The sequence below is a fragment of the Salvelinus namaycush genome, chromosome 12, assembly GCF_016432855.1.
Source record: "Salvelinus namaycush isolate Seneca chromosome 12, SaNama_1.0, whole genome shotgun sequence".
NCBI classification, from domain to species: Eukaryota; Metazoa; Chordata; class Actinopteri; order Salmoniformes; family Salmonidae; genus Salvelinus; species Salvelinus namaycush.
In genome coordinates, this window is record NC_052318.1 from 51,312,747 (window position 1) to 51,338,549 (window position 25,803).

At 42.5% G+C, this 25,803-nt stretch overlaps 1 protein-coding gene across 8 annotated transcripts in view; it reads right to left on the bottom strand.

The window, feature by feature from the left end:
* The window catches only part of LOC120057401 (stromal interaction molecule 1-like), an 82,616-nt gene that overhangs the window by 31,884 nt on the left and 24,929 nt on the right, over positions 1–25,803 (bottom strand). For all 8 annotated transcript variants that reach the window (XM_039006016.1, XM_039006015.1, XM_039006011.1 and 5 more), the window contains 5 exons: positions 18,809–18,939; positions 17,229–17,343; positions 16,649–16,760; positions 11,248–11,363; positions 7,323–7,500 (listed from right to left, as the gene is read on the bottom strand). In XM_039006016.1, the coding sequence (XP_038861944.1) occupies positions 7,323–7,500; positions 11,248–11,363; positions 16,649–16,760; positions 17,229–17,343; positions 18,809–18,931 (644 nt within the window). In that variant the 5' untranslated portion in view covers positions 18,932–18,939. The remainder of the gene's footprint in view (positions 1–7,322; positions 7,501–11,247; positions 11,364–16,648; positions 16,761–17,228; positions 17,344–18,808; positions 18,940–25,803) is intronic.

The window sequence follows — 25,803 nt, forward strand, 5'->3', positions numbered from 1 at the left end:
GTATGTTTTCTTTTGTTTTGTGAGTCGGTGTCATCTGTCGGTCATAGTCTAGACCAATACAAAGGACTTATGTAAAAGTAAATGTTGTAAAATACACTTTGCATAAACCCTTAACTTAAAATAACTTTAAAAAACTGTTCTTTTGCATTGATTGAAAATTCAACATAAATGATCTAACTAACACAACAGTCACAAAATAATAATACCTTAGGTTCACTTGTAAATGTCCCATACCTCGGGCATAAAAAAATGTGTCCGGGCCGGTAAACGATTAGAGTGAACCCCAAGTGACCTTAGTCGCAAGCAATTGTCCATTCATACATTCAGAATGCAATAACCACCTGTTCCACACAGGAATAGCAATGATAAGGATTCACTATCTTTTCACCAACAACTGAACACATAACCCAACGGAGTAAATCACAATAAAAACAAATGAAATACCGCTTGGGAAGAGTTGTAGTCGGTCAGTCAATCTAATCCGCCAACAGATCGAGAAAGGCCCCAGAGACCAGATGATACCGACGGAGATTTGTAGTTGTCCATCAATAGAAATGAGTGGATCTGATCCTTGTTAATCGTATAACACTGCTACAATGCACACTTAAATATAACAAAACGATCTAAAGGACCTATGGAACTGAGGGTTTAACCATCTCTGTGCAGCTAATGCTGGCAATTTAATGGGGAAATAAAGGGGAAGCGCAGCATCGGAAGGAGAAGTACTGAGACAGTCAGACATAATTTGGGGCCTTCGCACACCCCCTCCCCCCCTCTTGAAAAAAGCCAACCACTGCTGTGGAAGCCACATCTTGGTCTGGGTAACAGAGATAAGTCTCCCCCTCACTTTCCGCTCCAAAGACATTCAGGACTTGGCGGTGCTCATTCTCCTCAGCTGAGGTGTAACAGGCCTTCAAGCGTGAGACTTCTGGTTCCCGGAATCCGACAAAATACTTTTTTTCCTCTTCAAAGACATATCAGGACCTTGCTGTGCTCAATCTTCTCCAGTTCTTCAGCCGAGGGGTAACAGGCCTTAAGGAACCTGGAACAGTATTGTACTTTAATTTCTGTATTCTACAGCCAAGGTGAACTCTTGCAACCATAGAGCCCCTCTGAAGCGGCGGGGTGGTTTGTTTGTTGGTCTTGAACACCTACACGAGGAGGAATTGTCAGTGAAGTATCTTCATTCCAGGTTCCTCCACCTTTCCAAAGCCCAGACAACTGCAAGACACTCTTGCTTGGTTTTGGAATCGTTCCGTTTCGCTCCATTCAACATGCGAACACCAGCACTTCTTCAGAGCCAATTACAGTCCGTTGGACTAGGACAACAACTCCAACATCACTTGCATCAGTGTAAACAACAAAAGGACAATCAAAGTTGGATGACCCAAACTGGGAGGTGTGATAAGGTGTCGTATCAGGGTTTCAAAGGAGGTCTGGCAGTCTGCCGTCCATCGGAACTTTGGTCCTTTCCACGTTGAGTGGTTCTGCCACCAGGGAGAAGTTTGACACAAACTGATGGTACCATCCTGTCATCCCAAGGAACAGTTGAAGGGCCTTGAGGGTGTTTGGCACAGGGAAGTCTTGTACAGCCTTGGTCTTTTCAGGATCTACATGGATGCCATCAGAGGACAGAATATGACAAGGAACTTCAGGGAGGTTTGGCAGAAGTTGCTCTTTTTCATGTTCACAGTCAGACCAGCTTCTCTTAGCTTGTCCAACACTGCTTGAAGATTTTGAAAATGTTGTTCTCTGGTCTGGGATTAGATAATTATATCGTCCAGATAGACTAAACAGGGCTCACCTAACGCAATCTCCATGAGTCTTTGGAAGATGGCAGGTGCATTCTTTCATCCAAAAGGCATCACCTTAAGGGAAAACAGGCCCTCAGCACAGACACAAGCAGTCTTGACCTTGCTGTCCTGGCACATCACAACCTGTCAATAGCCACTATTGAGGTCAAGGGTAGCGAACACAACAGCGCCAGACAATGACTCCAGGATCATTTGGATGGAGGGAAGAGGATAGGCATCAGTCTGGGAGATGTTGATGGTCTTCCTATAGTCCACACAAAATCCAAGACCACCGGCCTTTTTGTGGATGAGGACAACAGGAGCAGCCCCGGGAGAGGAGAAACGTTCAATTATATCTTGTGTCGCCATATCATTAATCAGTCCCTTTGGATGATGAGCTTTGCTGTTGACAAACAATAAAGCTTCTGCTTGTTAGGTATTTCCTGTGTAAGGAATATATTGTGCTTAAGGAGCCCGTTGCATCCCAGCTTTGAGGTACATACATCTGAGTTATTCTGTAACTGTTCCCACAGCCTTAACTCCTATTGCTGTTCAAGCTGAGCTCTTCTAAACAGCCTGTGAAAGGAGATCATCAGCAGGATTGCCAGGGGTTAGCTGTACCGGAGCAAAAGCAGAGAAGACTACCACACTTGGACCCCAATCATGTACAGTACCAGTCAGAAGTTTGGACACACCAACTCATTCAAGGGGATTTCTTTATCTTAAAATAGTTCTACATTGTAGAATAATACTGAAGACATCAAAACTATGAAATAACACATATGGAATCATGTAAACTCAGCAAAAAAAGAAACGTCCTCTCACTGTCAACTGCGTTCATTTTCAGCAAACTTAACATGTGTAAATATTTGTATGAACATAAGGTTCAACAACTGAGACAAGCTGAACAAGTTCCACAGACATGTGACTAACAGAAATGGAATGTGTCCCTGAACAAAAGGGGGGGGGGGTCAAAATCAAAAGGTAACAGTCAGTATCTGGTGTGGCTACCAGCTGCATTAAGTACTGCAGTGCATCTCCTCCTCGTGGACTGCACCAGATTTGCCAGTTCTTGCTGTAGGATGTTACCCCACTCTTCCACTAAGGCACCTGCAAGTTCTCGGACATTTCTTGGGGGAATGTCCCTAGCCCTCACCCTCCGATCCAACAGGTCCCAGACGAGCTCAAAAGGATTGAGATCCAGGTTCTTCGCTGGCCATGGCAGAACACTGACATTCCTGTCTTGTAGGAAATCACGCACAGAACGAGCAGTATGGCATTGTCATGCTGGAGGGTCAAGTCAGGATGAGCCTGCAGGAAGGGTACCACATGAGGGAGGAGGATGTCTTCCCTGTAACGCACAGCGTTGAGATTGCCTGCAATGACGACAAGCTCAGTCCGATGATGCTGTGACAACACAGCTCCAGACCATGATGGACCCTCCACCTCCAAATCGATCCCGCTCCAGAGTACAGGCCTCAGTGCAACGCTCATTCCACTCTTCCTGAGCTCTGTTCATTAGCGGGTTAGAGTGCTCAGTGAATCTGAGATCCATTGTGCTCTATTGTTGCTCTTCACTCAGACGTTGGAATTTTATGGTGGATGAGCGCTTGGAGATGTGAGTCCGACGAATATCAAGTATGTTACCTTGAAACTGGAGGACTACGACCTCTGGAGATGAACCAGAAGAGGGAGGAAGGTTGGGTATCAGAGGAAGGGCTAGCTCAGAACTTCCACACACAGGTCCATGTCAATAAGAGAGTAACTGGTTAGACCTCCTGTGGCCTGTGGTCCAGCCCGAGCCTTCAGATTCCCAGAACTCTGGCCCAAATCACCTCCATTATCTCCATTCACATTATCCGTATTCTCATTATTTGCATTGTCCCCACTGTTATTTGCATTTAAGCTCCAATGTCAGAATGACGCCGTGCATTCCCATTGACAGGTATGATAATGAAGAGCACATTTTCTTGGGTTGAATCCAATGTTGTAATTCCACACACACAAACCAAATATTTGCATTGGTTATTTCTCAATGTTGTTCATGTCCCATCTGGGGTACCATTTTTTAAGTAACGACTTTGACATGACTTGAGGTTAGTAGGGGTCAGTGGTGACCCGAAATTCAGGGCAGGTGGGGCAAACCCCCTGTTTTGAGCAAAAAATCAAATACACACACTACCATTCAAAGGTTTGGGGTCACTTAGAAATGGCCTTGTTTTTGAAAGAAAGCTATTTTTTTGTCCATTAAAATAACATCAAATTTATCAGAAATACAGTGTAGACATGGTTTATGTTGTAAATGACTATTGTAGCTGGAAACGTCAGATTTTTTAAAATGTAATTTATCAGGGCACAAGGCAAGACCCAGATGCAGAACCACGAGGGGGCAGATGGTTGGAGTCTTACAATGTTTATTAATCCAAAGGGGTAGTCAAGAGAATGGTCGGGGACAGACAAAAAGGTCAAAACCAGATCAGAGTCCAGGAGTTACAGAGTGGCAGACAGGCTCGTGGTCAAGGCAGGCAGGCGGGTACAAAGTCCAGAAACAGGCAAGGATCAAAACCAGGGGGACTAGAAAAAGGAAAATGCAAAAAGGTAGGAGAACGGGAAAAACGCTGGTTGACTTGGAAACATACAAGACGAACTGGCATAGAGAGACAGGAAACTCAGGGATAAATACACTGGGGAAAACAAGAGACACCTGGAGGGGGTGGAGACAATCACAAGGACAGGTAAAACTGATCAGGGTGTGACAGAATATCTACATAGGCGTACAGAGACCCATTACCAGCAACCATCACTCCTGTGTTCCAATGGCACGTTGTGTTAGCTAATCCAAGTTGATCATTTAAAAGGCTAATTGATCATTAGAAAACTAATTATTGTAATTATATTAGCACAGCTGAAAACAGTTGTTCTGATTAAAGAAGCAATAAAACTGGCATTCTTTAGACTAGTTGAGTATCTGGAGCATCAGCATTTGTGGATTCGATTACAGGCTCAAAATCGCCAGAAACAAAAAACTTTCTTCTGAAACTCTATTCTTGTTTTGAGAAATGAAGGCCATTCCATGCGAGAAATTGAAGAAACTGAAGATCTTGTACAACGCTGTGTACTACTCCCTTCACAGAACAGTGCAAACTGGCTCTAACCAGAATAGAAAGAGTGGGAGGCCCCAGTGCACAACTGAGCAAGAGGACAAGTACATTAGAGTGTCTAGTTTGAGAAACAGATGCCTCAGAAGTCTTCAACTGGCAACTTCATTAAATAGTACCCGCAAAACACCAGTCTCAACGTCAACAGTGAAGAGGCGACTCTGGGATGCTGGCCTTCTATGCAGAGTTGCAAAAAAAAGCCATATCTCAGACTGGCCAATTTGAAAAGATTAAGATGGGCAAAAGAACAGTTTTATTTTTTGCTTATTGGGTTGAAATGAAATGATAACAGATTACTTTAGAAAAAATTGGCGTTGACTGATCAGATCAAATGATGACATGAAGAGCATTGTGTTAAACACTGTGCGATGTTTAACAGTCAGAATCACAGAATGGTGAACTTACTAAATGACTAGAGTTGACTGTGTGATATTAGGTTGCTTCTTGTGTAAATATTTTCTGTTTTTCAAACTAGACACTAATGTACTTGTCCTCTTGCTCAGTTGTGAGACTTCTCTTTCGATTATGGTTAGAGCCAGTTTGCGCTGTTCTGTGAAGGGAGTAGTACACAGCGTTGTACGAGATCTTCAGTTTCTTGGTAATTTCTTGGACGGTTCTGACTTAGAATATGTGGACAACTACAAAATACCTAGGGGTCTGGTTAGACTGTAAACTCTCCTCCAGACTCACATTAAGCATCACCAATCCAAAATGAAATCTAGAATCGGCTTCCTATTTCGCAACAAAGCATTCTTCACACATGCTGCTAAACATACCCTCGTAAAACGGACCATCCTACCGATCCTCGACTTCGGCGATGTCATTTACAAAATAGCCTCCAACACTCTACTCAGCAAATTGGATGCAGTATCACAGTGCCATCCGTTTTGTCACCAAAGTCCCATATACCACCAACCACTGCGACCTGTATGCTCTCGTTGGCTGGCCATCGCTTCATATTCGTCGCCAAACCCACTGGCTCCAGGTCATCTATAAGTCTTTGCTAGATAAAGCCCCGCCTTATCTCAGCTCACTGGTCACCATACAGCATCCACCCGTAGCACACGCTCCAGCAGGTATATTTCACTGGTCACCCCCAAAGCCAATTCTTCCTTCGGCCGCCTTTCCTTCCAGTTCTCTGCTGCCAATGACTGGAACGAACTGCAAAAATCACTGAAGCTGGAGACTTATATCTCCCTCACTAGCTTTAAGCAACAGCTGTCAGAGCAGCTCACAGATCACTGCACCTGTAAATAGCCCATCCAACTACCTCATCCCCATACTGTTATTTATTTTGCTCCTTTTTACCCCAGTATCTCTACTTGCACATTCATCTTCTGCACATCTATCACTCCAGTGTTTAATTGCTATATTGTAATTATTTCGCCACAAAAAAAAAATATATATATATATTATTATTTCGCCACTATGGCCTATTTATTGCCTTACCTCCCTTATCCTTCCTCATTTGCACACACTGTATATAGACTTTTTCTACTGTAATATTGACTGTATGTTTGTTTATTCCATGTGTAACTGTGTTGTTTGTGTCGTGCTGCTTTGCTTTATCTTGGCCAGGTCGCAGTTACCTGGTTAAAGGTGAAAAAAAACGAATACAAATAAACATTTCTTACCAGGATTATCTCACCTGCCATTATTTGAAGGACCATTTCATGCCCAAAAAATTATTTAATGTAGCCAAGAAACAGGCAAGTAATGTGGACTCAACTTTTGTTACAGTGAAAAGGATTTGAATTGTGGGTTCCAATCTGGTGCGCCGAGCTGAATCAAGGGTTATCCAAACGTTGGGGAGTAAACTCAGGCTTAATGCCACAGTGTCCTCGTTTGGACAACATACAAGCTACAGTATCTATTTTGCACACACACCTTCCCACACATGAAACTTAAATAAGCAAACATTGGCAATACAATAATGTAACCCCCACACACTGTCTTGTACAACTATCCTTGTGGGGACACACAATTCAGTCCAATTTAAAATCCTATTTTCACTGTACCCTAACCTGAAAACCTTAACCCTAAACCTAACCGTAGCTCCTAACCCTAATTCTAACACTAATTCTAACCTTAACCCTAAACTTAGAAGTCTCATTTGACCTTGTGGGGACTAACAAAAAATGTCCCCAGATGGTCAACTTTTTGTTTACTATTCTTGTAGGGACTTTTGGTCCCCACAAGTATAGTTAAACACATCCACCCACACACACTTTTTGCTGACCCTGTACAATACCCATACACTCAAGTCAAATACATGTGTTTATGTCTCTGTGTGAGAATGTGTGTCTGTGTGTATGTGAGAATCTGCTTTGAGAGTCCCTCCAGGTGTGTGTGTGTGTGTAATGTGACTGACTTCTCTTGCAGGTCGTGCAGGCTCTGCTCTGCTCTCTGTAGGCCCTCCAGGTCCCTCATCATCTTGCCCAGGTGGTCTTTGGAGCTACGGTTCTGGATGTAAGCAAACCAGCAGCCACCCAGCGCCATCACTATGGAGACCACTAACATCAGGTCCTTCAGGTAGCTGTGTCTGCTCACTGGCAGAGGGAGAGAGAGAGAAGGGGTGGGGGTGAGTGGGAGAGAGACAGAAACAGACATGGTTTCGTTCATTTGAAGTTGATTTCACGTGTGTTGAGAACCCAAATTGTATTCTGATCTGAAGAGGACTAGCCAGAAGAGGCCTGGCCACCCCCCTGAGCCTGGTTCCTCTCTAGGGTTCTGCCTCCTAGGGAGTTTTTTGCTTCTGCCTATGCATTTCTTGCTCTTCTGGGTTTTAGGTAGGCCGGGTATCTGTAAAGCACTTTGAAAATTGCTGATGTAAAAAGCGCTTTATAAAATAAATGTGATTGATTGATCTGATGCCTTTGCTTGTGAAGGAAGTTTCCTTTCTTTTGACGTTGAGGGGAATGTTGATACAATGACTGTCTGGAGAGTGATAAAGATGTGATGAGACAAGTTATAGTTACACTGTAGGCTACACTGAGTAACTTCTGTGGAACAAAATGTGTGCATACACAGGTGTGTCTGACTGAACAAATGAGTTACCTGGAAATGTTGCCTATTGTTTGTTAAAGGTTGGCAGAGAAATGCATGAAAGCAGCTGACTAAAGGTCTTCACATCCATAAATATGAATACAATTGTTAAATGATGAGCCTAGATGGTTAGCTAGCAAACATTAGCTTGACAGAGTGAAAAGAAGGAAGCACAGAACAAAGATATTCCAAAACATGCATACTGTTTGCACTAATGTAATACTAAACCCTCAGAGGTAGTAATCACAGGTGCGATTACTACTTCTGAGGGTTTAGAGCTTGAGGTAGTCACCTCATACAAGTACTTGGGAGTATGGCTAGACAGTACACTGTCCTTCTCTCAGCACATATCAAAGCTGCAGGCTAAAGTTAAATCTAGACTTGGTTTCCTCTATCGTAATCACTCGTCTTTCAACCCAGCTGCCAAACTAACCCTGATTCAGATGACCATCCTGCCTATGCTAGATTACGGAGACATAGTTTATAGATCGGCAGGTAAGGGTGCTCTCGAGCGGCTAGATGTTATTTACCTTTCGGCCATCAGATTTGTCACCAATGCTCCTGATAGGACACATCACTGCACTCTATACTCCTCTGTAAACTGGTCATCTCTGTATACCCGTCGCAAAACCCACTAGTTGATGCTTGTTTATAAAACCCTCTTAGGCCTCACTCCCCCCTATCTGATATATCTACTGCAGCCCTCATCTTCCACATAAAACAACCATTCAGCCAGTCACATTCTGTTAAAGGTCCCCAAAGCACTTTGACAGAGTATTTTGTGTAGATTGTTGACAAAAAAGTACAATTAAATACTTTAATCCCACTTTGTAACACAAAAAAATGTGGAAACACTCAAGGGGTGTGAATACTTTCTGAAGGCACTGCATATCTCTTTATCAGGGATGGGCAACCCCCCTTTTGAAGGCCCTCGTATCAACAACAAAAAAAGGAAATTAGAGTTGAAGTCGGAAGTTTACATAAACGAGTTTTAATGACTCCAACCTAAGTGTTTCAACCACTCCACAAATTTCTTGTTAACAAACTATAGTTTTGGAAAGTCTGTTAGGACATCTACTTTGTGCATGACAACTATTTTTTCCAACAATTGTTTAAAGACAGATTATTTCACTAATAGTTCACTGTATCACAATTCTAGTGGGTCAAAAGTTCACATACACTAAGTTGACTGTGTCTTTAAACAGCTTGGAAATTTCCAGAAAATGATGTCATGGCTTTAGAAGCTTCTGATAGGCTAATTGACATAATTTGAGTCAATTGGAGGTGTACCTGTGAATGTGAATATCGACATAACCTGAAAGGCCGCTCAGCAAGGAAGAAGCCACTGCTCCAAAACCGCCATAAAAAAGCCAGACTACGGTTTGCAACTGCACATGGGGACAAAGATCGTACATTTGGAAAAATGTCCTCTGGTCTGATAAAAAAAATAAAAACAGTTTGGCCATAATGACCATCATTATGTTTGGAGGAAAAAAGGGGATGCTTGCAAGCCGAAGAACACCATCCCAACCTTGAAGCACGGGGGTGGCAGCATCATGTTGTGGGGGTGCTTTGCTGCAGGAAGGACTGGTGCACTTCACAAAATAGATGGCATCATGAGGTTGGAAAATTATGTGGATATATTGAAGCAACATCTCAAGACATCAGTCATGAAGTTAAAGCTTGGTCGCAAATGGGTTTCCAAATGGACATTGACACCAAGCATACTTCCAAAGTTGTGGCAAAATGGTTTAAGGACAACAAAGTCAAGGCATTGGTGTGGCCATCACAAAGCCCTGACCTCAATCCTAAAGAAAATTTGTAGGCAGAACTGAAAAAGCATGTGCGAGCAAGGAAGCCGACAAACCTGACTCAGTTACATCAGCTCTGTCAGGAGGAATGGGCCAAAATTCACCCAACTTATTGTGGGAAGCTTGTGGAAGGCTACCCGACACGTTTGACCCAAGTTAAACAATTTAAAAGGCAAATCTACCAAATACTAATTGAGTATGTAAACTTCTGACCCCCTGGGAATGTGATGAAATAAAAGCTTAAATAAATCTCTATTATTCTGACATTTCACATTCTTAAAATAAAGTGGTGATCCTAACTGACCTAAAATGGGGAATTTTTACTTCCAGGAATTGTCAAAAACAGAGTTTAAATGTATTTTGCTAAGGTATATGTAAACTTCTGACTTAATCTGTATATAAGAACACCTGCTCTTTCCATGACATGGACTGAACAGCTGAATCCAGGTGACAGCTATTATCACTTATCACTTGTTAAATTCACTTAAAATCAGTTCAGATGAAGGGGAGGAGACAGGTTAAAGAAGGGTTTAAAGCCTTAAGACATGCATGTGTGCCATTCAGAGGGTGGGTTTGCAACTCAATATTAGGAAGGTGTTCCGAATGTTTGTTAAACTTTGTGTAAATAATCTCTGCCCCAATTGTAAAATGTGTAGAATTGCAGCAAATTTGCTTTTAAACTGCTTCATTTTTTCTACGCCCCATGACAAATTGTGTAGAATTGCAGGAAATGAACTCTAAAACTTAAAAATGTCTCTCTGCTGACAAGAGGGGGTAGAGTTGCAAATAAAAATATTAAGATGGGCAAAAGAACAGACACTGGACAGAGGAACTCGGCCTAGAAGGCCAGCATCCCGGAGTCGCCTCTTCACTGTTGACGTTGAGACTGGTGTTTTGCGCGTACTATTTAATGAAGCTGCCAGTTGAGGCCTTGTGAGGCGTCTGTTTCTCAAACTAGACACCAATGTACTTGTCCTCTTGCTCAGTTGTGCATCGGGGCCTCCCACTTCTCTCTATTCTGGTTAGAGCCAGTTTGCACTGTTCTGTGAAGGGAGTAGTACACAGCATTGTACGAGATCTTCAGTTTCTTATAATGATCATGCTGTTTAAGCAACTTCTTGATATGCCACACCTGTCAGTTGGATGGGTTATCTTGGCAAATGAGAAATGCTCACTAACAGGGATGTAAACAAATGCGTGCAGCAAATGAGAGAAATAAGCTTTTTGTGCACATGGAAAATGTATGGGATCTTATATTTCAGCTCATGAAACCAACACTTTACATTTTATTCAGTATATGTATATATATTTCAATGTCTATTTCAGGGATTTCAGGCTATTCCAAACACAGTAAATAGACAGCATACAGCAGAGAGCATACAATGTCAGACAGGAATTCACATATCAACCCCACATGCACACACACACTTAGACACTCACTGAGTGGTGGTCCGAACAGCACGGTGTCCATTGCTTTCAGCTGTAGTTTCTGGGCGTGACTCCGGTCAATAATCTTCAGAATGGACAGAGTGAGAGTGGTGTTCTTTACTGCCAACCTGAGGGAGGAGAGGAGAGAGGGAGTGAGAAGAGAAGAGAGAAGTGTGTGTGTCTGGTATAATGCATGTGCGTGGGTGGGTTCTTGAATTGTGGTGGCATTTAGGATTTTTTTATTCAAATGTAATTGGCTACAGCTTCCCATTCTAAATCAACTAATATAATGACTTTAAATATTTGGTTTTACCTTTATAACTTTGTGCCACCAGTAGGGGCTAACACCAATGAGAAGTTGTAGGTTATTTCAGATTTTTTTTAAATGCCTTGTAACTATGTGCGCTGAGAGTCGGGAAGAAAGTTCAGGGAGTGAGTGATTTAATAAAACAAGAACCTCGAACAACGCCCAGACATGAAACAGAAACAATGACGCCTTGGGAAGGATCACAAGGGAGTGACATATATATAGGGCAGGCAATCAAGGAATTGATGGAGTCCAGGTGTCTGATGCGCGGGTGCGTGTCATTTCTCCAAAAAGTACTATCTTTGTCCCCAAAACGTAGTCTGGCTTTTTTATGGCGGTTTTGGAGCAGTGGCTTCTTCCTTGCTGAGTGGCCTTTCAGGTTATGTCGATATAGGACTTGTTTTACTGTGGATATAGATACTTTTGTACCCATCCAGCATCTTCTCAACGTTCTTTGCTGTTCTTCTGGGATTGATTTGCACTTTCGCACCAAGGTACGTTCATCTCTAGGAGACAGAATGCGTCTCCTTCCTGAGCGGTATGACGGCTGCGTGGTCCCATGGTGCTTATACTTGCGTACTATTGTTTGTACAGATGAACGTGGTACCTTCAGGCGTTTGGAAATTGCTCCCAAGGATGAACCAGACTTGTGGAGGTCCACAATTTTTTTTCTGAGGTCTTGGCTGATTTCTTTTGATTTTCCCATGATGTCAAGCAAAGAGGCACTGAGTTTGAAGGTAGGCCTTGAAATACATCCACAGGTACACCTCCAATTGACTCAATTGATGTCAATTAGCCTATCAGAAGCTTCTAAAGCCATGACATAATTTTCTAAGCTGTTTAAAGGCACAGTCAACTTAGTGTATGTAAACTTCTGACCCACTGGAATTGTGATACAGTGTATAATAAGTGAAATAATCTGTCTGTAAACAATTGTTGGAACAATTACTTGTGTCATGCACACAGTAGATGTCCTAACCGACTTGCCAAAACTATATATATATATTTTTTTTAATCGTTTATTTTTTGAATATTCGAAAAATACAATATACTTGCAGTGAAGCCGCTCAACAACTACATCATACCAGTCATCCAACAGATTCCCATTCAGAGCGACACACAGAAGCATCCAGGGTCAATGCCCTGCTCAAGGGCATGTTAACCGATCTACCACCAGGCCAAAAAATGTGAACCCGAACCCTCCAAGATCCCCCCACAGTTCCACAATAGCTGTCCCTCAACCATTTGAGACCCCTCCCACAGTCCCCCTCCCACAGTCCCCCCCCGGAAGAAAAAATAATACAATAAATACAATTAATTCCATTCCCCGCCCCCAAGAACCCCCCAATGTACCAACAACCAAGAGAGTGAACTAAAGAAAAAAAAAGGAAAAGACAGAAGAAAACAGCAAACAACAATGCAAAAAAATTATTTTTATAATAATACATTTAAAACAAAAGACATCAAGGACAACTAAAATCATAACAGCAATGCCTACTGTTTATGTTTGTGTGCATGTCTGGCACTATTACATGTATGTGTGTGTTCTTGTATGTGTTTATTTGAATGAGAGTGTGTGTATATGCATGTGTACAAACATCTGCACGGCATCAGCCTCAGGCAAACCGGCATTCGTTGTAAAAACACTGCCACTTAGTGTCATTCAAATGTACTTTTTATTATGTTTATTTTGACTTTTTATTTATTTAATTTTAATTTTATCTTTGACCATCATTCTATCTCCCACACAGCAACTCCACTCCCACTTGTCTCCAATTCCACATTCCAAACCTCATCTTCCCTCAGCCCATCCCATCTAGCTCTGCTGGCCACCCACTTCAGGTTTCTACGCAACAAATATCTTTCAACTATGCTGTGATGTTTAACGTAAAATGTAACTCTATCTAATCGAATAGAATCCACAGATTGCAAGTTGAAGATACATAATTACTAATACTCTTAGTAAAAGTATTAGTAATTGACTGACCCGGTCTCTCCAGATCTCCTAACAGTACTATTTCTATGGTCAATTTTAGATCAATGATATGCATTTTCAGCCATTCCTGAACCTGAGACCAGAAACAGGCTACCTGAGGGCAATACCAAAATAAATGGTCTACTGATTCTGTATCCTCACAACAAAATCTACAGAGCTTCGATGATTTTATGCCCCAAATATTCAACATTTTGCTGGTGGCAGGAATTCTATATAATAATTTTAGCTGAAAAGCACATCTTGAATCTTGCATTATTTTATATATATCAACTCATACATCCTGTATCATGGAATCGGTACATCAAAAATCTCTTCCCAACTATTTTGCAATCTATATTGCACAGTTGTCAACATACTGGTCCTCAAATTAAACTGGTATATTTTCCTATTTATGTTATTTTTATTCCTCCACCAGTTTTGATCCTGTCACACCCTGACCATAGTTTGCTTTGTATGTTTTATGTTTTGGTTGGTCAGGGTGTGATCTGTGTGGGCATTCTATGTTGTATGTCTGGTTTGTCTATTTCTGTGTTTGGCCTGATATGGTTCTCAATCAGAGGCAGGTGTTTTGCGTTGTCTCTGATTGGGGATCATATTTAGGCACCCTTTTCCCACCTGTTGTTTATGGGATCTTGTTTTTGTGTAGTGCGCACTCCATTACTTCACGTTTAGTTTGTTTCTGTATTTGTTTTGGTGAGTTTCATTTATTAAAACATGTGGAACTCTACGCACGCTGCGCCGTGGTCCATTTATTCCAACGATCGTGACAGTAGGTTGATGTGTATGATATTGGATGTGACATAGTGAGAGTGTGTACGATGTCTGTATGAGAGTAAGACTATAAAGTGTGATGTCCAAATAAATAATAACTCTGCCAATTTGCATGGTTGAGTGTCTATGTAGTGCATATAGCCTTAATATTCATGATGATACTTGTAAGCCATATCGTATCACCACGATAGTTGCATCATAATTACCTTTAAAATAATTGAAAAACACATCCTAGCATTTCCATAGCTATTGACGTTTCACATGATCATGAAAGAGACCTTGCATTACTCTAGAGACGGCTTCACTACAGTACAAATGTATTCCGTACAATATGTTATTATTCCCCAATGCCCCTACTTCCCCTTGCTTGTTGTAAACATATATAAACTTCTAGACAAATACATAAAAAAGATAGACAAACAATAAACACATTAAATTATAAAACAGTTCTCGACAATAGACAGGGAGAGAAGAGAGAAGAGAGAGTGAGAGAAGAGAGCGAGATAAGGTGTGTGTGTATGTATAAGTCTGTATGTGTAAGCAAGCATGTAATTGAGTGTGTGTGTTCATATCCACTTCATAATGTTCAGATATTTGTACAATTCCCATACCTTCTTTTATTTTCGTAACCTGAAGTCTCTGTAGAATTTAGTACAGCCACGGTGTTATGGAGCCGTCTTGGAAAAGCTGTCCAAAACTATAGTTTGTTAACAAGAAATTTGTGGAGTGGTTGAAAAACGAGTTTTAATGCCTCCAACCTAAGTGTATGTAAACTTCAGACTTCAACTGTAGCTCACCAACTACATTTTGAGAGTTAATTGGCAGTCCACCTGGCCGTGCTGCTGCTCCAGTTTCAACTGTTCTGCCTTCGGCTATGGAACCCTGACCTGTTCACCGGACGTTCTACCTGTCGCAGATCTGAGTTTACAACTCTCTAGAGACAGCAGGAGCGGTAGAGATACTCTGAATGATCGGCTATGAAAAGCCAAAAGCCACCCTCGACAACCACTGTGGTTATTATTATTTGACCCTGCTGCTCATCTATGAACATTTGAATATCTTGGCCACGTTCTATTATAATCTCCACCACAGCCAGAAGAGGACTGGCCACACCTCATAGCCTGCTTCCTCTCTAGGTTTCTTCCTAGGTTCTGGCCTTTCTAGGGAGTTTTTGCTAGCCACCGTGCTTCTACACCTGCATTGCTTGCTGTTTGGGGTTTTAGGCTGGGTTTCTGTACATCACTTTCAGATATCAGCTGATGTACGAAGGGCTTTATAAATCAAATTTGATTTGAATCACCGACAACGATGAGACAGCCTATAGGGAGGAGGTCAGAGACCTGGAAGTGTGGTGTCAGGACAACAACCTCTCCCTCAATGTGAGCAAGACAAAGGAGGTGATTGTGGACTAGAGGAAAATGAGGGCCGAGCACGCCCCCATTCTCATTGACGGGGCTGCAGTGAAGCAAGTTGAGAGCTTCAAGTTCCTTGGTGTCCACATCACCACATCACCAACAAACTATCATGGTCCAAGCACACCAAGACAGTTGTGAAGAGGGCACGACAACGCCTATTCCCCCTCAGGAGACTGAAAAGATCCTCAAAAAGTTCTACAACTGCACCAATGAGAGCATCCTGGCTGGTTGCATCACTGCCTGGTATGGCAACTGGTCGGCCTCCAACCGCAAGGCACTACAGAGGGTAGCGTGTAAGGCCCAGGACATCACTGGGGCAAAGCTTCCTGCCATCCAGGACCTCTATACCAGCCGTAGTCATAAACTGATCATTCTGCTACCGCACGGCAAACGGTACCGGAGCACCAAGTCTAGCTCCAAGAAGCTTCTACACAGCTTCTACCCCCAAGCCATAAGTCTACTGAACATCTAATCAAATGGCTACCCAGAATAGTTGCATTGCCTACTTGCATTTCTCTTTAATTATTTGTTACTTCTATTTAAAAAAAATGTGTAGGTATTTTTCTTAAAACGGCATTGTTGGTTAAGGGCTTTTAAGTAAGCGTTTCACTGTAAGGTCAACACCTGTTGTATTCGGCACATTTGACAAATACAATTTGATTTGATATGGCTGTACATGGTTCTGATTTCTGGGTGTGTGCGTGCGCGTTCTTGCAAGTAGAAAAACGTGTTGACTCACCCTATGTTTTTTTTATTGGTAAACTTTTGGTGGGAGCCTGGCTTCCCTTGGCATCCATGAATACAAGTCAGTGTGTGTAACAACTATTCGTCATTGAAAAGTGTTTTTCATGGTTGCAAAGGGACGCAAATGCCCCCGCAATTCAAGGACGACCCGTGTGTCTATATGAGGCGTGTGTGTGTTACCTGGGTAAGGCCCTTCCGTCCAGATTGTGCTTCTTGAAGATGTCCACATACGGAGGGAGCTCCACATATTGTATGAGCCAGTCCTCCACCTTCTCCACTGTCCAGTTGTACACTACACACACACACACACACACACACACACACACACACACACACACACACACACACACAGAAAGATTAATTGAGTAAGAGCACTGGCTGATCTCTGGCTTTCTCCCAAATGGCACCCCGTTCCCTATATAGTGCCTTACTTTTGAACAGAGCCCCATGGGCCCTGGTCAAAAGTAGTGCATTAAATAGAGAATAGAGTGCCATTTGGGACGCAGCCCTGGCTATCTGGGGCTACTCTGTCTCTCTGTATCTACCATGCTAATCTGCTCCAACACAAACAGCTGTCCCAACGCACTGCACACTCACTGACTAACACAAAACAGCCTACTGGAGGACTGGCTGTCCCAATGGACAAACCAGAAACACCTGGATTTATGATCTCAGGCTTATCCTCCCTCCTCCACAATCCCATCTTAGTCCCCCTCGCTCCCTCCCAGATACCCCCCTCCCGCCCTCATTCCCTCCGTACCGTCTGAGGCCCTCCATACGTTCCACATGTCCTCTACACTGATGAGCAGGTCTGCTCCATGGAAACTGTTGTGTTTCCCTTTGGGGTCATGGTACTTCAGATCCTCCCTCAGGAACTAACAAGAGAGTGAGAATGTTTGAATTACATACCATAAATACATGTTGCTACTATATGAGGCACAGCGGTACAATGCATGGGTATACTACTATACTACACTATAGTAGTATACTGTAACAGTAATACATATTATGAGGCTGGTGTTGCGGGTGCTATGTGTTTTGCCTCGCATTGTGAACAACTGTTCATATCCTCAGCCACACAAGCAGACACACGAGAAACACACAGACACATGAGAAACACAAACACACACACACAGAAACACACGAGAAACGCACAGAAACAGACACACGAGAAACACACAGACACACGAGAAACACACAGAAACAAACACACACACACACACAAACACACACACACACACAAACACACGAGAAACACACAGGATTAGGACAGCTGTTCTGAGCGCTGCCAGAGGGTTGGGGGGACACACAAGGACAGGGAGGTCAGGGGGCAGGAGGAGAAGGGAGGGGGGCAGGGGTGAGGTGGTCGCTACAGTTGCCAATCATAATATTATTTTGGCCAATATTATATCGATACTTTGATACCAACTATCAATTTAATAAAAATTAAAAATGTAATCCTATAGCTTCTTCTCCATCTTCTTTTTAAATAGTGAGCCAACCTGTTTTGAGCACTTTTATTTTCGTGACTGATCAAAACTCACTTCTCATGCTTTCTGCAGCAGAAACTGAGTGTACAAAACATTAAGAACACCTTCCTAATATTGCACTCAGAACAGCCACAATTTGTCGTGACATGGACCGCAAGGTGTCGAAAGCATTCCACAGGGATGCTGGCCCCATGAGCTCCCCATTGTTGTCTCAAGTTGGCTGGATGTCCTTTGGGTGGTGGACCATTCTTGATATACACAGGAAACTGTTGAATGTGAAAAACCCAGCAGTGTTGCAGTTCTTGACACAAACCGGTGCGCCTGGCACCTACTACCATACCCTGCTCAAAGGCACTTAAATCCTTTGTCTTGCCCATGTACCCTCTGAATGGCACACATACAGAATCCATGTCTCAAGGCTTAAAATCCTTCTTTAACCTGTCTCCTCCCCTTCATCTACACTAATTAAAGTGGATTTAACAAGTGACATGGGATCATAGCTTTCACCTGGATTCACCTGGTCAGTCTAAGTCATGGAAAGAGCAGGTGTTGTTAATGTTTTGTACACACAGCGTATAGTGAGCAATATGTTTGGAACATCAAATTGCAATAATATCGCAGTATCGAATCACAATACATATAGAATCATGTATCGGCACCTACGTATTGTGGTAATATCGTATCGTGAGGTCCCTGGCAATTCCCTTCCCTAGTGCTGGTTTACATCTCATATGGTGTCCAGGAAACTGACACGTCTAGATAAAACAGACATGAGCTTCAATGTGGCCCTAACCTTCAGAGAGAGTACAGTGTGTGTGTGTGTGTGTGTGTGTGTGTGCATGTATCTCACCCCGTCTGTCTCGCTCATGTCCACGGTTCCATCCGCATCATCATCCATCAGTTTGTGGATGCTACGGATCGCCTCGAAACTCAGCAACGCATTCTCATCCTGGCACAGAATCACGTCTATCATACACAGTTCTATGGAGGGAGAGGGGGGCAGAGAGAGAGAGAGGAAGAGAGAGGAAGAGAGGGGGGGAGAGAGAGGGGAGGGGGGAGAAAGAATGCGAGAGAGAGAAAGAGTGAGAAAGTTAGAGAGGCAAACAGTATCTGTTTACACTAGGCAAATTTCAACCCATCCATCAACACAGCCAACAAAGTGGCCTTCAGGGGAACTGACAGAGGGAGGAAATTACTACGCATTTAGAAGTATGTGTGTGTGCGTGCGTGCGTGTGTGAATGTGTGCACACAATGCATGCGTGCGTGTAGTATTGGCCAAGTGAATGTGCAGGGCTACGGGGTCAGACCTCATGATCCAACTATAAAATTAACTGGTCTTAATAGACTAGGAACCACACACAGTCCCCATTGGGAAAATGAATACAGTGATGTGATACTTACAGTATGCCGTGCATTCAGAACGTTTTTCAGACCCCTTGACTTTTTCCCAAAGATTTTACGTTACAGCCTTATTCTAAAATTGATTCAATCGTTTTTCCCCCTAATCAAACTACACACAATACCACATAATGACAAAGCAAAAACAGCGAAGCACCTTTGGCAGCGATTACAACCTTGAGTCTTCTTTGGTATGACTCTACAAGCTTGGCACACCTGTATTTGGGAGTTTCTCGCATTCTTCTCTGCAGATCCTCTCAAGCTCTGTCAGGTTGGATGGGGAGTGTCACTGCACAGCTATTTTCAGGTCTCTCCAAAGATGTTAGATCGGGTTCAAGTCTGGGCTCTGGCTGGGCCACTCAAGGACATTTAGAGATTTGTCCCAAAGCCACTCCTGCGCATCTTGGCTGTGTGCTTTGGGTCATTGTTCTGTTGGAAGGTGAACTTATGCCCCAGTCTGAGGTCCTGAGCACCCTGGAGCAGGTTTTCATCAAGGATCTCTTTGTACTTTGCTCCATTCATCTTTCCCTCGATCCTGACTAGTCTCCCAGTCCCTGCCGCTGAAAAACACCCCCACAGCATGATGCTGCCACCACCACGCTTCACCGTAGGGATGGTGCCAAGTTTCCTCCAGACGTGATGGTTAGAATTCAGGCCAAAGAGTTCAATCTTGGTTTCATCAGACCAGATAATCTTATTTCTCATGGTCTGGGAGTCTTTAGGGGCCTGTTGGCAAACTCCAAGCGGGCTGTCATGTGCCTTTTACTGAGGAGTGGCTTCTGTCTGGCCACTCTACCATAAAGCCCTGATTGGTGGAGTGCCGCAGAGATGCTTGTCCTACTGGAAGGTTCTCCCATTTCCACGGAGGAACTCTAGAGCTCTGTCAGAGTGACCATCGGGTTATTGGTCACCTCCCTGACCAAGGCCCTTCTACCCCGATTGCTAAGTGTGGCGGGGCAGCCATCTCTAGGAAGAGTCATTAAGAATGATGGAGGCCACTGTGTTCTTGGGGACCTTCCCCAGATCTGTGCCTCGACACAATCCTGTCTCGGAGCTCTACGGACAATTCCTTCGACCTCATGCCTTGGCTTTTGCTCTGACATGCACTGTCAACTGTGGAACCTTAGATAGACAGGTGTGTGCCAAATCATGTCCAATCAATCAATTTAGCACAGGTGGACTCCAATCAAAACATCTCAAGGATCATGGAAACAGGATACACCTGAGCTCAATTTTGAGTCTAATAGCAAAGGGTCTGAATACTTATTTTTTATACATTTTCTAAAATATCTAAAAACGTGTTTTTGTTTGGTCATTACGGAGTACTGTGTGTAGATTGCTGAGGATGTAAAAAAATAAATACATTTTACAATAAGGCTGTGATGTAACAAAACGTGGAAAAAGTCAAGAGGTCTGAATACTCTCCGAATGCACTGTATGTTATGTGATTCAATGTGATGCTATGCGACACTATTCTATGCTAATTGATGCTACAGAATGTTGTCTAACCCTCTGTTGGTGAACATATGACAACCACTTTCAAGTGTCTGCCTTGGTGACCAAAACACTGTGGGTTCAATGGCACTTACAGACAGGCCTGCTTTCATTGTACACGGCACGCAAGTCTTTGTACGCAGCTGTGAGTCTGACAACAATTATAATCATATTATTTTATTTATTTTATTTTACTGAAATGTACACTGATTGCAGAAAACATTGAGGACACCTGCTCTTTCCATGACAGATTGACCATGTGAATCCAGCTGAAAGCTATGATCACTTATTGATGTCAGTTATTAAATCCACTTCAATCAGTGTAGATGAAGGGGAAGAGTCAGGTTAAAGAAGTATTTTTAAGCCTTGAGACAATTGAGACATGGATTCTGTATGTGTGCCATTCAGAGGGTACATGGGCAAGACAAAATATTTAAGTAACTTTGAACGGGGTATGGTAGTAGGTGCCAGGCGCACGGGTTTGTGTCAAGAATTGGCACGCTGGTGAGTTTTTCACGCTCAATAGTTTCCCGTGTGTATCAAGAATGGTCCACCACCCAAAGGATATCCAGCCAACTTGAGACAACTGTGGGAAGCATTGGAGTCAACATGGGCCAGCATTACTGTGGAACGCTTGACACCTTGCAGAGTCCATGCCCCAAAGAATTTAGGCTGTTCTGAAGGCAAAAGAGGGGGGGGGGGGTGTGTGAGTGCAACTCAATAGTAGGAAGGTGTCCTTAATGTTTTATACACTCAGTGTATGTTGTGGGACGGCAGGTAGCCTAGTGCGTAAGAGCGTTGGGCCAGTAACCGAAAGGTTGCTGGATCGAATCCCCGAGCTGAGAAGGTAAAAATCTGTAGTTCTGCCCCTGAACAAGGCAGTTAACCACTGTTCCCCGGGCGCCGAAGATGTGGATGTCGATTAAGGCAGCCCCCCGCACCTCTCTGATTCAGAGGGGTTGGGTTAAATGCAGAAGACACATTTCAGTTGAAGACATTCAGTTGTACAACTGACTAGGTGTCCCCCTTTCCCTGTGTGTGAGCGTGAGAGATGTTGCTAACTGTGGGATTCTTTAACCTGCTTGGCTCATTGGACAGGTCAGAGTCCATGTTTGAAGTTGTTGAGTGGTATGGGCAGTACACTGTAGATGTAGGCCTATTTGTTCCAGAGTAGAGACACCCACAGTAGCTACTGTAACTGAACACTGGCTGTGCCAGTTGGGAAGGGGCAAGTTACCGGAATGTCTTGTTTTGTAATGTATTGGCTTTTTAAGAGAATTGACATGAGTGTATTCTTGTATTTTTTTATTTTTATTAAAAAGTACATTCTTAGTAGATTTAATCTGTCAATGATCATCTAAAAGTGCACCAGATTGATGCACTTAGCTGTAGAAATGCCATTTTCTTTCTTCTGGGGGAGACACTTGGACCCGCTTATTAGGGTTCCACATTGGGCTTTGGGCTAAGTCACAAATGTCCTCAAATCCTAGAAACATCTCTGCACACTCACACAGCCAAAACCATTCTAGCTATATAGCCCAGGTTATTTCCATGTAAGAGGACCCATGAGCACCAACATGTGAAGTTCATTGGAGCATGTCAAATTGGGTGTCAAATGAAAAATAAGTGTCTATATAGAGAGAGAAGGACGGATAGAAACAGAGGAATGGAGAAAGGGTCATTTCCATCTAAAAGGATCCATGAGCGTCAACGTGTGAAGTTCATAGGAGCATGTCAAATTGGGTGTCAAATGACATTTTTGAGAAATGAAGGCATGTGTAATTTTTTCAATCATTTTCCATCCCGAAAAATGTTGAATAAGTACAGGCTTTGATACCTTGTCAAACAAATGGAAAAGGGGTCTTATGAAACATCTACCAGAAAAAGTCTTAACAGGAATTAGACATGCTTTAAAACACAATACTGCTGAAGTTAAGACCCTGCCAACTAATACCAACACTTTTACTTCGTTTTGGAGAAATGACTCTGCCTTCTGTAAGTTTAAGAAACCTTGCTTTATGCCTTGATATTATGTTACCAAAAACCCACATATCTTGAAGATAATGAAAGTTCACAGAAGTAACAAGTAAATGAAGACCTATTAATTACTTACAGATTATTTTTATGAATTATTAAGTGATAATAAAATTGAACAGAATTCCTGAAAAAATCTGTAACGGAATTTCTGCAATTGAATTGGCTACAATGGGAAATCACAAACCAGTTGGGTCACCTGCTACGACTTTCTGTCATCTGGTGGTCAAAAGCACGAGTTTGAAATGTCTGGACATCCCCTCCCTCTCCCCTTTCTCTCTGCAATTAATGCCACCGGTCCCTACTCTTACTAACACCTACCCATGAGTCCCCTCTCTTTCCATTTACTGTAAGCAGCATACCCACTGAGCACTGGCCGACACCGGACGTCCACTGATGTATAACAGTAGTTTAAATTTGGTCAGTCCGCCCTGGCCTCGATTTCAACGTCATATACCTCGGACCAGCCTTGATTTCAATGTTCACAGACGTCTGGACCAACTTTTATTTGGCCTAAACATAGACTTCCATTATTGTTTCAGATTTGGTCCGGTCCAAATCTGAACCAATCATAGACATCTAAGTTTCACAAGTGTGTACAGCACAGTAGAGTACAGTACACTACAGTAGAGCACAGAGTACAGCACAGTAAAGCAAAGTAGAGTATAGTTCAGTACATTACAGTACAGTAGAGCACAGTATAGTAAAAACACGTAGAGTAGAATTCAGTAGTAGTAGAATATAGTCTTGTGAACTTAAGTACAGTACACTGTAGAGCACACTAGGGTTGACTATACTGAACTCTACTCTACTGTTTTGTACTGAACTATACTCCACTATATTCTACTGTTCTGTAATGTGCTCTACTCTACTGAGCTCTACTGTGCTGTACTGAACTATACTCCACTATATTCTACTGTTCTGTAATGTGCTCTACTCTACTGAGCTCTACTGTGCTGTACTGAACTATACTCCACTATATTCTATCGTTCTGTAATGTACTGTACTCTACTCTACTGAGCTCTACTGTGATGTACTGAACTATACGCCACTATATTCTACTGTTCTGTAATGTACTCTACTGTTCTGAACTATACTCCACTATATTCTACCGTTCTGTTCTGTACTCTACTCTACTCTACTGAGCTCTACTGTGCTGAACTATACTCCACTATTTTCTACTGTTCTGTAATGTACTGTACTCTACTGAGCTCTACTGTTCTGTACTGAACTATACTCCACTATATTCTACTGTTCTGTAATGTACTGTACTGTACTCTACTGAGCTCTACTGTGCTGAACTATACTCTACTATATTATAATATTCTGTAATGTACTGTACTCTGAGCTCTACTGTGCTGTACTGTACTGAACTATACTCCACTATATTCTACTGTTCTGTAATGTACTGTACTCTACTCTACTCAGCTCTACTGTTCTGTACTACACTATATTCTACTGTTCTGTAATGTACTGTGCTGTACTCTACTGTTCTGTACTGAACTATACTCCACTATATTCTACTGTTCTGTAATGTAATGTACTCTACTGAGCTCTACTGAACTATACTCCACTATATTCTACTGTTCTGTAATGTACTGTACTCTACTCTACTGAGCTCTACTGTTCTGTACTGAACTATACTCCACGATATTCTACTGTTCTGTAATGTACTCTACTGAACTCTACTGTTCTGTACTGAACTATACTCCACTATATTCTACTGTTCTGTAATGTACTCTACTGAACTCTACTGTTCTGTACTGAACTATACTCCACTATATTATACTGTTCTGTAATGTACTGTACTCTACTGAGCTCTACTGTGCTGTACGTTGATGTGCAAACTTGTGAAACATAGATGTCTATGATTGGTTCAGATTTGGTCTGGTCCGGACCAACCAAATTTGACCTTGTAATAGCCAGTGTGTAGAATAATACCCAAATATGCAATATGCATTTTCCCCCTACTGCAATCTACGAAACACACAAGTGGCACCGTACACTAGATACAGTAAGGGAGCAGAGAGAGAGGTGGAAGAAAGAGGAGTAGCATTCCTTTTGGAATGAAGAGAGAAAACAAGTGGATGTTATAGCGAGAGGCCGCGGTGCATTCCTTTCCAAATGAAGAGCGAGAGAGAGAGAGCATGAGAGGAAAGGGAGAAGGACAGGTATGAGTCAAATGATTTTCCTAAAGGAATTGTGCCTTCCCTGAATTACACACATACTGTTCTCCTGTTGTGTGTGTGTGTGTAAAGAGATCTGAGGAGTCTGACAGAGAACTGGAGCCATGAGGATTTATACAGTGTTCTGTATAGACAGGTCATATCTCTCTCTCTCTCTCTCTCCCTCCAATTCAATGGGCTTTATTGGCATGGGAAACACATGTTAAGATTGCCAAAGAAAGTGAAGTAGATAATATACAAAAGTGAAATAAACAATAAAAATTAACAGTAAACAATACACTCACAGAAGTTCCAAAATAATAAAGACATTACAAATGTCATATTATGTACAGTTGAAGTCGGAAGTTTACCTACACCTTAGCCAAATACATTTAACCTCAGTTTTTCACAATTCCTGACATTTAATCCTAGTAAAAATCTAGGTCAGTCCCTGTCTTAGGTCAATTAGGATCACCACTTCATTTTAAGAATGTGAAATGTCAGAATAATAGCAGAGAGAATGATTTATTTCAGCTTTTATTTCTTTAATCACATTCCCAGTGGGTCAGAAGTTTACATACACTCAATTAGTATTTGGTGGCATTGCCTTTAAATTGTTTGACTTGGGTCAAACCTTTCGGGTAGCCTTCCACAAGCTTCCCACAATAAGTTGGGTGAATTTTGGCCCATTCCTCCTGACAGAGCTGGTGTAACTGAGACAGGTTTGTCGGCTTCCTTGCTCGAACACGCTTT